Source organism: Myzus persicae, unplaced genomic scaffold (genome assembly GCF_001856785.1).
Source record: "Myzus persicae strain clone G006 unplaced genomic scaffold, MPER_G0061.0, whole genome shotgun sequence".
Lineage (NCBI taxonomy): Eukaryota > Metazoa > Arthropoda > Insecta > Hemiptera > Aphididae > Myzus > Myzus persicae.
The window spans coordinates 315937-332781 of record NW_019102777.1 but is presented as its reverse complement, the minus strand read 5'-3'; the positions used below and the strand labels follow the sequence as shown (position 1 = coordinate 332781).

The following is a 16845-nucleotide window of genomic DNA, read 5'->3' as shown; positions in this document are numbered from 1 at the left end:
AAATGTAAAATTTTAAATGAAATTTTAGGTAGATTGAACGGTAATATTGTCGAATTGTATAGGTATGAAAATTGATTAACAGTTGATGCAGTCTTAAACAAACTTCGTAGAAATAAAATAAGAATCGATTTTAGTTTGTAAAATAATATGTAGGTACACGTTTACATTTCAAATTAACAAAATACATAAATAGAAATACGATCGACGATTTTTTTTAATATGAATAATGCGTTTGGAATATTAATTTTCTGAACGCCCTACGCTCCAAAAAAATGTTGAAAATCCACCAATGGTAAGTATTGCATGTAGTATGTAAATATATTATTATTTTATTATGACAGTCGATAACGTTACGCAACTACGTTTGATTGCTGAAACATATTGAAGCCTGATAATGACTCGTGCTTGAAACACTCTAAATAAATACATAGGGGACTCTATACTTTAGCCATCGAGAAACTTAATCTTTTTTTCAGACCCACAACGATTACATAATTATGTCTGAATATAGGGTTTTATAAGTACTAACGTTGTGATGTTAACACAGTAAACTTTACAATGCCTACCTTGACATTATGAAGTTTCTGAAAATATATTTTCTTTTCTCGTTTGAATCCATCCGAGTTCGTATAATCGTTATTGTTTTATAATCTGATGATTGTCGCTGAGTTTGAGGCCAGAACAACATTATTGTAATAATATTATAATTAAATATTTGTTGGTTATTTTTGCTGTTATTATTTTTATTCATTTAGGAAAAGTATATAATTTCGTACAATATAGCAATGAACAGAGAAGTTTAACGTGATTTTTGAGCCCATTGTTTGTTTCAAAGTGGTATTTACATTTCAAGGTATTTTGTTCTTGGATGAGCTTACACAGTTGGGGAAAAAAATGTAAAAACTATCTTTTGAAACTTTAAATATTTTACGTTTTATTTTTTTAATGTCGTGTAAGATTTAATAACATTCAAAACATAATAAAAGAAGACTTGGAAAAATTAATAATTGTTGATTGTTTTGATTTAAAAATGCTAAGGTTGTACCTATTTTATATATCATGTATTATGATATTATGTTATACAGATAACGATTTAAGTTTATATGATTTTAAATTGCATCACTACGATGTTACCTACAGAAGTACCGGAATAAATTATGTATATTTTGCTAAATAATTATAATTTTAACTTTTTAATTATTTTTAAATATTAATCTTTATTTGAAAGTGGGTATTTTAATGAAGTTATTAAATGAATTTTGTAATATAGTCATAGAGATATATTTATATTAACTTTATAGCCATATTATATTAATATTTGTAAACAGAAAATCAAATTGTATTTGATCTATTCCATTGGTTGTTATTAATATATATATTTAATAACTGAAACTAAATTATAAAAGCAAATATAATCTCAAATGTTTTTGTTTGGATAATATTAATAATATTCTAAAGGCATACTTATTAAAATTAAATTTTTTTTTCCAATTAGCATATTTAATTTGTTGACATTAATGGATCAAGTAGGATTATTCATTATTTTGAATGTCTATATTTAAATGAAATATCGAATAAAAGGACGATAATGCATGATGTATGTAATTTTTATCCATAGAATAATAAGAAAAACAATTTTAAAGTTCTACTTAAAATATAAAATTGGTACTCGTTTTTAAGGAAACAATATTTGTCTCGTTTCCGTATGATGATATATCGTGAGATTATGTGAGCATTCTGTATTTTTGAAACAAAAAAACTAAAAGCCTATTTACAATTACGACGACAAAATATATAAATATATCGAGCGATTATAGGTGCACCTACGTGTACATCGTTTACTTAAATTTATAGCTAATTATTATAATTACATATAAACATTTAAATGTATTAGAATACAGGGAAGAGCAGGTGCCGTTATATAATCAGATATTTTTCACACTGTCGATAATCTGCTCATTTAAGTTTTTAAAGAAAACAAATAATAATGAGTGTATGAAATATCGAAATTATAAAAGAAAAGGTTTTATACTATTGAAAATTATTATTTAGGCAATTAAACTTAGTGTTAGATAGAACGTTTTTGAAACTAAATACAAAATTTCGAAAGAAAAGTTTTTATCTTATAATAATACAAAATTATTTAGAATGAAAACGTTCTTTAAATATTTAATTTATATTTATTTAATATTTATCTTATATTGATCACACTGATACAACGAATTATTATAAAAAGGTTCCATCTAATAGGATAGTTTCATGAGTACAAAGAAAATGTTCTATAAAAAAAGAACTTATTTTCATTAATTTATTATTAACAGAAATGTTTATATGTTTTATTCTTTTATTTTTATCCTACATGTTTATATGTGGACACTTCTTAGAAGTACGTCTTCTTCAATAGAACTTAATGAATATATTTTAAATTGTAAATATTGAAATCAATTGATCCACCTGAACAAAATATAATAGGTTCAACATCACTCTCATGAATGACTTTAATTATTTCAAAGTGATACGATAGAACCTTTTCATATTCTAAGCCAGCATAATTATTATACATGTACAATATAAGTACGACGACGGTGTTTTTTTTTTTGATCCGACCCACTGAATCGCAGTGTTTTGAGAAATAAATCACTTTATATCAGGTACGAGATCAATGATAATAAATATCAACGAGTATTATAATAATTTTAAGAACAACTCACAGCAGTGCGGCGTACACGCAACATCTTGGTTTCAGGCACGGCGGAGTGTGATCAGTTTCATGTTTCGACAACGAAATGTACCCGGAACCCGATACCGGTGTGACGTCATCGGCATTGGTCAACGGCGTACATTCGGTTGCCATCGGTGTGATGTCCTGCCAAAGAAAAAAACAAAGCATTTTTTAAAAATATATGTCATTTCCAATAAATCAGATATTTCATTATTTTTGTTATTGAAAAAAAAAGGGCGAGCATAATTGGTTAATCACCCTTTATACGATGGAAAAACGTGTCGGTAAAAGTAATGTTATATTATGTAACAGTCGGTTTTTGATAAATAGCGTGCCACCAAATAAATCGTTATATGCCTTCGTCGGTTGTGTGCAGCTTGCAAAACTCAACAAAATATGTGAAACGTTTCAGGGGCAGATTTCAACGGAAATATTTAGCGGCTCCTCGGCAAATTATTTTAAAACTCATCGACACACGGGCAAATGTCAAAAATATTTCCGAATTCGATATTAATATGTAAGTAGCTATGAAGAGTCCTGTCATATCATATTTTGTATTGTATTATATTTTACACAAAATTTCACTTAAGATTTGCCTGCATCTGTACTACGATTTTTCGATGCTATTACGATGTCAGATACGTGGACAAAATATTTAATTAATTAAATTATTATTTCAAGTGTCACGAAAATAAAAATAATTAATTTTTTTAAGCTCAATTATTATTGAGTATGATATTGGAATTATCTCGGTCATAAGCGCGTGTTACAACCTACAGGTATATGAGAATATAAGCACTTAGAATTATTTTAAAAACCTTTTTGATTATGACGTACTAGTGGCTTTTAAATTGAAATGGTTAAAACATCATATGGATATAAATTATAAAATAAACCATTAATAAACAAAACACTTTCTACGTGTTAAAATAAATATTATTTTTTCGAACATTTCAAACAAATACGCGTTTCATTAAAAATAAGTTTTAAAACTCCATAAAATGCCAAAATTATTCTAAATTAGAGTTAAAAACGAAAAAAATATAATTCGACGTATTGTATTATGTATCTAATAAGTAATAGGTACGTAGATGGTAGGTGGGAAACAATTTTACAGTTATGGATAGTTGATAAGCTTCGTGTAAGACCGATATTATAATATTACATTAAGAAGACAAATGAAACGTGTACAACGTGTCCAGCTAGAGTGACAGTACGTAATACAATAATATGACGCAGGTACAACCACATTTCGAGTTATGATATTATATTGTATACGCAACAAAGTCTTAAGTTGCGAAAACTATAATAATTAGGTATTAACCCTATATTATAATCGGTCCTCGTGCAGCGGGGGGGGGGGGCGCCAAGCTGGAGGATTGCGCGTGTTTGCTTAAAAAATAAGGGTGAAAAACGGTCGATACGACTAAAGCGTCATACGTAGTAGTATAATATAAGAGCGAGAGAATTTAACGAATCGACAACACGGCTATTAATACGCGTGGCAGGTAGGTACGAAATAATATTAACAGTACATAATAATATTACAATAACACCGCCACCGGCTTAAGCACATATTTATATTGTTACGCACGCATATATATACATAACACAGTGTGGACCGGTGTTGCCCTTTCCTCTAAACGCGCATACACACAACATACATATATTATATTAATAACGTGTCGTGTATTGTATACCTAGCTACTATATGTACCGCGGTTACCAACGCTTAATAATAAAATATGTACACGCCGCGGTTTAGTGCGACGCGTTAAATTTAGGGTCGGTGTTACAAAATCCAAGCGCGTCTGCGAGGGGCGCGGGGTCGATGCTTGTGTGTGTGTGTGTGTGTGTGTGTGTGTGTTGTGGGGGTGCAGGGGAGGTGGTGGTTTTTCGGCCTCACTGGCGCGGCGTGGGGGTGGGGCGGCGTAGCGTCTTAATATGCTATATTAGCGAATATGGGGGCTTCCTGGCAAACATTAATTCTACGCCAGGCAGCTGCTGCCGGCTTGTTGTTGCTGCTGCTGTGGTAGTGTAGGTACATGGCGTGTTTGTACAAGCGCTCGGGATATAGCGACGACTACACACACGCGTCTCTGTTATCTTAATCGACTTTATATTATTATGTTAAGGTCCGACTCGTCTCCGGCAATATAATATACATTGCCATAATTTGACGACGACGAATTTCCTCCGATTTCACACCGGGACAGTAATGCTATTTGATTACTATACTCAGTACCATTCTTGAACTGTATGTTAAATTTATAACTAGTTCAAAATCATATAGGAGAAAAACTTATAAGTACCTCATAAACGTCGAGTGAGAAAGTTGTGTCTATATAATATATTGGGTTGGATATTATGTCTACTATATGCCATAGGATATTAGGCAGGCCTGGGAAAGTTAATGATAATTTTTAACTGGGTTAAGTTAAGTTGATATAAAATATTTTTAAAGTGCAAAGTTAGTAGATGCACTAATTTTTTTTAACTCAGTTAAGTTAAATGTTATCTGGAAACTTACAATCAACTTATTTTTCTTTTTTAATACATACATTACCATTTATATCGTTTAAATAATAAAAAAATAAATATGTATGCACTATGCAATATGCATCATTAACAATAATTTTATTATATTTATTTAGTTATATATAAATTAACGTAACTTGGATTTGAATAAAAATGACTCGTTATTTCTTAAGTTTATATTAATAAAAATCAGTTAAGTTAAAAATTAAGTTAGTGAAAATTAACTTTTTAACTTGTTTATGCTCAGGCCTGAATTATTAGATACACTCGATTTAAAACTCCAAATAGTATAGGTACAATATTACAATGATAATTTCAAACTTGGTAGTAGGTAAATTAATAAAATATAATAAGTGTTACAAGGAAAGCATGGATTAATCTAATGTAATTTACCTCGTCCAGGCAATATGCACAATCACTAGATCAAAGCTACAGGTCAAACTGGACGCAGGCTGGTTGAATATTGTTGATACTGAACTTGTAGGTGTTACAAACGTCGACGTACAGATTTCTGGATTTCTCTAGTATCTGAAAACTGAAAATAATTTGGATTTTATTAGAAGTTGGAACCAAACAACATGGTACATTGGTGTCAATGATAAAAGTGTAAGGCATAGACAATTATATCTATGTAGACATAGAATCTAATACATTCGAAAAAAAATTGATCATAGAAAGTTAATTACAATCAAATGTTACAAGTTACTATATTATAATAGGTACGGTCATTAGCGACTGCAGCGAAGAAACGTGACCACAACGTCAACCTGTATGATTTTAACATCCCAGTGAGGTCCACAAGATTTTGCAGGGCAGCTAAAACGATCGTTTTCAAGTTTGAGAATTTCCTGCTTTGCTTGGGGCATGCGTATCGGACTTACCTGGAAAATGAAAAAGGCTTGAACTGCTGCATCACCGCCACCGATATACAGCGATCGACTGACGTCGGATTCCGTCGGTCGGCCGAAACGTGATCGGTGCTGCGATGACCAATGCCGTAGGAAACCCTTCAAATCCGAGTTCTCCTCAATCACGCCCCCCTTAATACTCTCGGTCACTTCCCCCCGACCACTGACTACTCGATGGACGGTTTGACGATTGTCGAAAATCGAAAGGAGTATATATGATAATACGGATGGTCTAAAATATTCTACGGTATAACGCTGTTACGATGATATACCGTGGTCATGAGAAACAATTTGTTGCTTAATAATATAGTATCCGACTATACACAGAGTTGCTGAAAGTCTTATCTCGTATATTATTATAATTCATAATAATAATTATATACTATACAATAAATAACGTGGAAAACCACCACGTCTCACTCTGTATACATTACAATAATACAATATATTATGCACCTATACATAATACCTCGCGTATAAAGTATTACGTAAAACGAACCGGACACTACGAAAAAGCACCGATGACTGCAGGTGTGTGACTGGTGACTACGTTCTCGAATCGATACCTCAACGTCGGCCATGGATTGTAAATTTATAATAATGATTATATAGTGTCGCCGTCGTCGTCATCGTCGTCGACGTTCGTTACAAGAAATACTACTATAATATTTTACATATATATATATCTACGTACCTACGGCAATATCGTCGTAATGACCCGCGACGTGTATCATTAGTCATTACCCCGGCAGGTGGTGGGGATAGCTAATATATATAGTTAAAAAACGTACGCAAAGAAAAACACTTATCATTTTTGCCAAAACCCGATGGAAAATGATCGATAAAGCGTGATCAATATAGTTGAAGACATCGACAGAGATCATTTTTGATATCGCTCATACAAATATTATAATGTTATAATATAATATGCGTAATACCATAATCCATGTATACATTATTTTTACGATGTCGTGTACTCATGTGAGTGTTTAATGCGGATTTCGAATTTGTTTTACATGTTATTATTATTATTATTATTATTATTATTATTATGATCTATATAATATATTATGCCACGTTATTATGGCTGTTTATCCCGATCGCTTTGTTTTCTCTTCGGAAGTCGTAAAAAAATATATATTATATATAATAATAATAATAATAAAAATATATATATAGGAATGAAAAAACGTATAGAATATTTTATGGGGCGATCAACACGCGCATGTGTGTACGGAAGCTATTATAAAGTTAATGTTATTTATTACAGCGTGTCATTCATTAATAATATTTATAATAATAATAGTAAAAAAATGAACGTCATTTTTATACAATCGTATTCCGTCGGCAGGCATATAACCTATGTATACGCTTTTAATCGTATAACAATAGGTACAATAATGATAGTAATAATATAAAATATTATGAAATAAAGTCGGTTTAAAATTTAAATCGATAATGTATATTATTATTTTTATCGTTATAGGGTCTGGAATTTATAGGTCCGTGCAGCGTAGGTACTCGCAATTGATAATATTGTGCTCATAAACACGCGCACGGTATATCAGAGACGAAAGAAAATAATAAACTACATAATAATACTATAATTTTATAATATCGCTAGCGACGGCGAGGCTGCTTGAAAACAGGAATTAATACAATTTTTGCTTTTAAACGTCAGTAATAAAATAAGGTGTCAACAATATTTTCCTAAAAATATAAATAAAATGTTGAACAATAATAATTACCCATATTTGCACGACAGTGATTGGATCGGCTGCTCGTACCGCAGTGGACTGAACAACCCTTTGGCGACACGCGCACGGGTTTCCTGTACATTTAACATACTGCACCCTGAAACGACCAGTGGCATGACGTGGCCTAGTCGATGGTGTAACTGTGTAAGCGATGACTAAAACACATCATATTTTAGTATACTACCCTTCTCCTGTACAGTCATTGTACTGTATAATATATGTATGGCGACAGTGACGCGAGTAAACGGGTGAAGGGGGGATTAACTACGAAAAAACTATAACGATTTGTGGAAGTTTATTCGCTAAAAAAACATTTGCTATCGTTTTGTTAAAATATGGTGATAAAATGGTGGGTGGATGGGTCGATGATGAATTTGTAAATTTCCTTCTGTCGCAGAAAACCGTAGACCTTTATGACGTATCCAGAATTTAAAATTTGACGCGGACGTGCGCCGGCTGGGGGTGATTGCTGTGGGCCTCTGCAGCGTTTCACTGGTTTTCCAATTTTATTATTTCGATAAAACGAACACGGCAATAGGTCATATACACACTCCGCAGGACGATATCGCATCAACCGCAATGATATATTATTATTTTTTTATTATTATTATCATCACCGTGGTCCGGTGTTATTGGGGTTCGCAACTGCTGTCGGCAAACAGTCCCGTCAGCGGCTGTGGCGACTGACCGACAATAACCATACTATAGCTATGCGCGTATTACCACCTACAAATGCCATTACGACCACTCGTCGGAGGCACATTATAATATATTGCACAGCTGCAGTTATATCGTATGACTTCGTCGAGTCGACCTATCTACGAACGTATATATAATATTATTTATAAAATACACACTACACAGGGTGATCCACCAAGCACGCTTACTACCACTTTATTCATTAACTCTTTGATTTTTTTTTTCAGTTATCAATATTATACTGGTTGGAATTCAATAAAAATTGTATGATCTTTAAAAATAAGCCTAGACTCTTTCCAACAAATGTTTTATACAATGAATGTAAAATCTTAAATATTAAGTCGCTTCATATTGTGCATGTTTTCGCAATGGTCTTTAAATATATTAATACAATTAGTACTCCTACTCATAGTTATAATACTCGATTTGTTAAAGATATTAATATAACTTTACCAAAATTAAGAACTACTTTTTGTCAATCTGGGCCGTACTTTGTATTTACCAATTTTTGTATTAAATATAAAATTTGTATTCACGACTTTACTAATTTTAAACAATTAAAGAGAAAACTTATGACTTTAGACTTAAATACATAATATTGTATAAATTATATTACAGATGTAAATCCACTAGTTATTGATTATGTTGTTTAATGTTTACTTATTTATTTTTATAGGTTTTTTCTTTTTTTGAAAAAATTGTAAAAGTATTATAATATTTCTTTCTTTTTATGTTATATTCATGTTATTTTTGTTTATTATTGTAATAGTATGAACTCTCACCTCTAGCACAGCCTATGGCTTTAGAGGTGATCCAACAAAGTATATTAATTTATTTTCCGGATTGTATATATGTCTTGTTGGAGAATTAATAAAATATTATTATTATTATTATTAAAATGTATAAACATTGTCTGAATAGGTATAATCAGCAATATTACACCGAACATTACTATACATATATTTTATACAGAATTATTTCAAACCTATTATTATGAGTTATTATATATTTTAAAAAAAAATTTATTTAAACAATTTACAGCAAAAAGTTGTGGTTAACATTTGAAAAAACATCTAAAAGACACTCGTTTAATAATAACATACAAAAATCTCTGTATTTAAAAATTTATTTTCATACAGGATAATTCAATATGCCGAAAACCTTAATTTTGATGAGTGTATAGCTTAAGGACAAAACAGGGGTAAGCGTGCTTGGTGAATCACCCTGTATAGTATATAACTGCAAATAATAAACACAACCTGCAGCAGTGACACATAAAATGTAATGTGTCGTATCCTTGTCCGATGCGCTATAAAATATTATCTGCGTCGTTTATATAATATTATATAGTATGTAGTACGGCGAGCGATGATACTCATTTTTCGTACCTACTTGCACCGTTTTCTTGCGATTTCAAGACGGGCCCGTATATTCATGGAAATGCCTGTTTAAGACCTTGAAAAATACGGGTTTTTCAATTGTTTACTGTTCGTTTAAATGTTCTTTTGTTTTTAATGTCGGTCCATATCAAATAAACAGTGAGCGGATAGTTTTGTCGCTTTTTTGGTTTTCACCTGCAGGCCTTCTTCTTGTAGTATCTAATTTTCTAACGGGCATATGAATTTGGTAGACATTTTTGTAATACATTTATTACAGTAAATTACAATCTAACGATTGAATTGGGTTCAGTGAATTTAGTTGTTATTCGATAAAGTTTGATATTATTACAATATAATGTATTAATGTATACGCGTTTGATGCACCACACATTTCAGTTTAAACTTAACGAGAGAAAGAAATTACTTTATTATACGCGATTAAATCCTGCAACGGTATACAACACGGTTAAAATGAATAATGATATCCCATTATTATATAAAATCTTATTTATTCCGGGTACGTCAGGCGCGTACCTATATACTGTTTACTGAAAACCATTGTTATCCCAAACACAATGTAACGAAACAAAAAGAGTTTAAAAAAAAAAGAAAAAAAAAGGTTAAATAATATAAAACTTTACTGATTAGAACGTCGATCAACGCATTTTTGGGCTTAATAGGTTTAATTCATTAGTTGCCGCACACAATAATGCCTCGCGCTTGATAATAACAATAATAACAATATTATATATAAAACGTAGCTACAAAACAAACATTGGAATAATAGACAATATTATTATATAATTATAATTCGGTAGTTGTAGTTGCACTTGTACATTATATTATCATCGTTGTTCGCTTGTGATGAACGGACTTACATTATTATCAAAAAATACAAAATATTTTCGTTGGAATATAATAATAATATGTAAATTTTTCTCTCAGACGACCCATTAAAAGACACCTCCAATATAGCAGTGATACATTTTTGCAAAATTTGGTTTCTAGTTACACAATTTGATAACGTATATATTATACATACATCACCCCGAACGAAGAATTATCTATACAAAATCATGTGACACCCAAATTACATGACGTAACAAAATATCGATCGAATGAAGTCATACTAAGAAAAAAAACCACGTGATACGTGCCCACATACAGAGCGGTACATTTAATCATCGGGTGCACCAATTAAATACAGATAAATTTAGTGATTTTCAAATTTTAAACTCTACAATACTATTACTGTCGTCAATATACGAAATAAAATATATTTTTCATCGTAGTATAGTTTTTCAAAATCACAAAAGCCAACTGAAATGCAATCACAGTAAGTAGGTACATTTAATATAATATCACATAAGTATACGCATTAGTAATAGTTATGTAACCAGATAAACATATAATATAATTGTTAGGATCACTATTATAGCGTAAGTTGATTTCAAATTTTTTAAAACGTCAATCCATATTAAATATTATTAACTATTATCGTTATTATTATCATTATTTATTATTGTATTGCTCAATGCTTATTTGGCTGATCCGTAGACGGTATGAGGTAAATGCCTTTTAAACTGGACATCTGCGATGTTGACATAGTCGCGGGCTCATCACATGTTAACGGCATACTGCACGTGCTGCTGCAAAGGTCTGTCTGGCATGTCCACGTAGTCGTCGCTCGACCAGTCTTCGAAATCGGTCGGGTCGACCATGTCCGGCGTGATAGTAGTCAGCAAAGGCGTACCGTCGGCGCCCACGCTCAAGTAGCGCAATAGGACTTCCGGTACGACGTAAGGCCCCGGTGGTCGGGCGTTCTGGCTGATCATAGGAAAGTCGCCACCCGGGTCGGCCGAACTCTTGCCCGACCGTTTCAAATCGTCCTGCGGAAACAAACCGATCGACCGTCAAATACGTCCACGTAAACCATACCGGGGATCCATTTAACGAAAGACACTCATTATTCAAAAATTATTATTGTTTTTGAAAATGTTTTGTGCACGTGGTTTCAAGTCTTTACAAAACAACGGAATTATTTTTTATCCTTCTATTTTTACTAAGGTTTTTACTTTTTTAAATTATAACATACAGTTCCAACTTTGAAAACAGCATATTTTCCTGAATATTTCGATACTTGTAAGTTATAACTCATAAACTACTCGTTTTATATTCGATTTGTATGTATCGAAAAGAAAAATATTCTGCTTTGAAATATGAAATTAAAATTGTACGTTGTCATTCAAAAAAGTTAAAAAATATATATATTTTTTAAATTTGTTTATCAACGACTAGAAACTATAAAAAAAAATTTCATAAACATTTATACTTTTGAAATAATGAGTTTTTAAATGATAAAATAATCACCCGGTATAAGTATCATAATATACTATAGTTATACATAACCACATAGATATAGTTGGTATTGTTATGTAGTTCAAAAAAGGTCAATATGGAATCGTAGGACAATATTTTACAAATGCAACGGTTATAATACGGAAAATAGGTATCCAACAATAAAGTTGATATCAGAAGAAAATGCACCGAAAATTGAACTGACCATATTGTATTAACTCACTGACAATGTTTGTACAAGTGGGTCTTATAGTCCCAAAAGTGCAGGTTTAATTGTCAAATCGTTGGACTTTTGTCACCTTTGGTTCTATTATTGTCAATTTGCAGGTTTTCTCTATACATCGTTGCAGGTAATGTGGCACAACATCGAACTTTTTCAGAACCTTTAGGAAAAAATGCTTGAAATTTCTGTGAAGTTTCAGTCCTGAACAATTTTCCTCCCAGAAAAGTTTTTAGATGTTAGAAAAACGCTGACTTCAACTTTGGTGCATTTTTATACTTTTTCCTGGCATAGGTAAACTTACTTTTTAGATACTCCTGGTAATAAAAATAAAAAGCATCAGTTATCGTTAAATAATATTATGTTACACCTAATTCAAAATTGATACATAGAAAAATATTAATATTTCAAAACTTATGTTGTACCAAACTGATAAATTATTCCCAGCAAATATTTTAGCATTGCTCCGTCTGTATAAAAATGAATAGTAAATAATAATATAAAATTCCAACCTTGACCTGCGATTGACGCGTGATAATTGAAATGATGGCAATGCGATTTATTGGCGAATTGTTTCAAAAGTCTAAATTTAACTTGTATATACCCTATGGTGTAGGTACTTATTGATAAAGTTATTCGATATCTATGTTACTACAGTGCTCGACCTGGTAAAATTATAGTAGCGGGGCTCTGTTTACTTTTAAAAAAAGAACTTCCCCATAACTTGTTAAACGTTATTGAGCCGTTTGGGCTATGCCCTCCTTACCACCTAATACCCCTATTTGAATCATATCAAAAAAATTTTTTTAAATAATCGGTTAAAAAAAAATACAAACGCAAATTAATATTATAGATAATTAGTAACTACTGTTTTTATTATGTTAAATTTATAAATAATATCAAACTCAAAATGATTATAAAAGTAAATAAATGATTAGTTTAGTAATAATTAGTTAATATTAACTAACTTATAGATCCGCAAGATCTAAAAGATAAAAGTTAGTTGGGGTACCCCTGCGTCCACCCACAAATAGAGCGCTAAATTAATACATGGAATTACTCTGCAATACAAAACGACTTACATATAATCCTAATTTTTACTACCTTACTAGACCAATTAAAGACCTGTAGATATAAAATGTAAAAAACGTTGAGTGGCACACTTAACTATAAAATGTTGGGTACATAGCGCGCTTAATGAGTACCTACATCTAAAAATTACTTGTCATAAGCGTTAAATGTTTAACTCCGGTACATGTATAATGTTGTAAGATGGATAATAATATTGTACTTAAATTTTAATAACACAATATTATGTATACGATGTACATACTAATATTCTATAATATTATGGTATTATACGCAAATCATACTAACTGTAACGAACGGCAGTAGTGTCTAGACTATAGACTACATTTTACCAAGTGAAACCATTAAAGTAAAGTAAAAAAAATGAATGGTTTAATAATATAAACATTGTAACTAGATACACATGTATATATGAAAAGCTGCAGGTGTAGGATTACGGTTTTATATAATATGCGTCTAGCTGCACCAGTAAGTGTAATGGAGCTTATTATTAAGGTGGGTGGATTACGTCGCCGAATGGGATATAGAAAAATCGATGTGGAATAATATACAGCCGTCGTCGCTGTAAAATTGAATTTAGTTGATTAATCATTATACAGTTAGGTTATATTTTTAAAGCATGACAAATAATTTAAATAAGAAACTAAAATATCACAAAACGACGGAAATATTTTTATTATTTATTGCCTTTTTATCGATAAGATAATTTTGACAATTTTTAAACTATTTATAGACAATTAAAATGTATCAAAAATTGTTACAAAATATGGTTATAATGTTAAAATATATAGGCTTTTGGACTTTTTCCAATTTTTTTTCAAACCGATTTTCGTAACACTTTGTTTATAGCCACAGAAAAGCAAAGTATCAATAAAAAAAAAAAATTTAATTTCTTAACAAAATGTAGCATGCTACTATATATTTTTCCACTGCACTACATCTAAAAACATATCTTTGATTCCACAATTTTTCCGATATTTTACGATATTTTATTTATTTGTTTATACTTTTACAAGCGTTCCAAATTTAAATGTCATCAAAAATTTAAATTTAAATATTTAAGGTCCTCATTAGATGCAATTAAAAAAAACAAATTGAGTAGTCAAAATTATGTGTTACAAGGTTTAATATTCAAGCATTGACGAAATTAGCATTGAGAATCACATTAAATTTGATTCAACTTTAAAATTGGTTAGTAAAAAATTGTTGTGATCATACTTTATGTATATGGTAATGTGAGAAGTTTATCTAACCTAACCTAACTGTGAGAATCAAATGTTAAACACTTGACTATCAATCATAATTTCTTAAAATATTACCAAAAACTTGGAACAACATTTATATATTATAAGCTATTAAATATTATTAATCAGTATATAGACTAAAAATCATAGGTACACAAAGTCAAAAGTTGAAAGTATGATAAGTATAAAAGTTACTATTAGATTAGGGATAAGAGTTTTAAAATTAAACCACCAGGCGAGTTGATATGACTGTGCTTCCATGTAAACGAGAATTACGAGGTACGAGGTATGTCAAAAGAGGTAGAAACATTTACGAACCGTTACCCTCTACCCATCATACTATAGCGAGACTACACTATTATGTCTTAGTGGGTTTTTCAACATAAATACATTATACATGTAGGTGCATTTTGCTACAATATTATTATTCTATTACATATTAAATTGTTATCCACACATTTTAGATTCGCAAAATCTACAAAAAACAAAATGTTTTAATGTTTTTTTTTTCTTGGAAGTATGACACGATACACACGTTCGCAGTTCTGTCGTGCTTATCAAAAATGCAGTCACTTCAAAATGTCAATTGTTGGGAAAATTGTTCGACATTTTGACGCCTTTTCAAACTTGAAACTCACGAAACAGCCGCTCTTGAATATTATTCAATTCGGAATTGATGTTTGAAAATTATATTTTACATAGAGAACTTGAAAATTTAATTTATTTTACAAAATCCTTATTCGTTATATCTTTAAATAGACTTACCCTTTTTGGCTTTATGTAGTTATTTCAGTAGCTAAAAAAAAGCCAGTACACAAAATTATTGAAGTCACTCTTATATGATTATGGATGTTCACACAATGAATTAGGCTAGGGCACAAAATTAAGTAGGTACCTCCTTTTATTTATAAAGTTAAAAATATTAATTGCCTTAACCGATCGATATATAACACATATATTACAATATAATAGTTATATTATAACTATATAAATAATATTTATTATGATAAACAAATTTGTAGGTACACTTTTACTGGGTACCTCTTAACCTATATGTCAAAAACTCTCCTATGAAACGGATAAACGGGAAGCAGGAGTACCAGACACCCTCTCCGGAGCCCTCCATCCAGACAACATAAATAATTCAATGGTCAATGATTATAGTTGAGACTAATTTAATAAATCATTTGTAACTACTACACTAATATAAATGTATTTTAAGATAATATAATGTAAACCTTGGAATATTGTTTCAGCCAATGGCCTTAGATGCCGAGGCTATAAATGAAAAAATAAAAAAGTGTAAAAAATATATATATATTATAAATAATAGTTAATATATTGATAGTACCTATATGTTTGATGTGAAAATTATTTATATATTCGCTATTGAATAATTTTATTAAATTATAATTAAATAATTTTTTTTTAAATAATCAATTACTGATTATAATTTATTGATAATTGATGAAGATAATTAATTTCAAATAGTAGCACAACAGAAGAAAAACCAATGTACTTCCACTCTATAAGAAAATGCGGTATCTCCATGAATTTATTACATTTTTGCTTCTAATTTGAATTTACTGCGTTTTAGTTGCAGAATTCTGTATAAATATGGAGTTACCAAGTTTCTTTTTATGTTTAAAATGTAAGATAACAGGTTCCAACATAGAATTACGTCATTTTTACTCCGTACAAAACGGCAATATAAGCACCTAGGTACCATAATCTCATGTCAAAAATTGGAGTTACTGCATTTTTGCTAAGCACGGCAGAGTTGCAGGTTGTACAACATCTCTACTTTATTATATTTAATAAAGTGAGTGTGGTATTTCTCAACTTTTTTTTTGTTTTTATTTTTGAGCAAATACATCTGGAATCTAGAAGGCCCCTTTTTATTATAGATACACATACCACATTACTCTGAC

General features: G+C 30.6%; 1 protein-coding gene and 1 long non-coding RNA gene across 4 annotated transcripts in view; both read right to left on the bottom strand.

The window, feature by feature from the left end:
* Positions 1-2455: 2455 nt before the first annotated feature.
* On the bottom strand, positions 2456-8584 carry LOC111033102. 2 transcript variants are annotated; one of them, XR_002604372.1, is made up of 4 exons: positions 7917-8584; positions 5984-6141; positions 5654-5795; positions 2456-2866 (listed from the first exon to the last, which is right to left on the bottom strand). It is a non-coding gene; the product is annotated as an uncharacterized LOC111033102 (long non-coding RNA). The 2 variants fall into 2 exon arrangements; XR_002604371.1 differs by lacking the exons at positions 5984-6141; positions 7917-8584 and adding an exon at positions 6142-6927 and having other exon boundaries at positions 2620-2866.
* A 1949-nt stretch (positions 8585-10533) lies between these two features.
* The window catches only part of LOC111033107 (A disintegrin and metalloproteinase with thrombospondin motifs adt-1-like), a 53807-nt gene continuing 47495 nt past the window's right edge, over positions 10534-16845 (bottom strand). For both annotated transcript variants that reach the window (XM_022313701.1, XM_022313702.1), the window contains exon 17: positions 10534-11892. In XM_022313701.1, the coding sequence (XP_022169393.1) occupies positions 11623-11892 (270 nt within the window). In that variant the 3' untranslated portion in view covers positions 10534-11622. The remainder of the gene's footprint in view (positions 11893-16845) is intronic.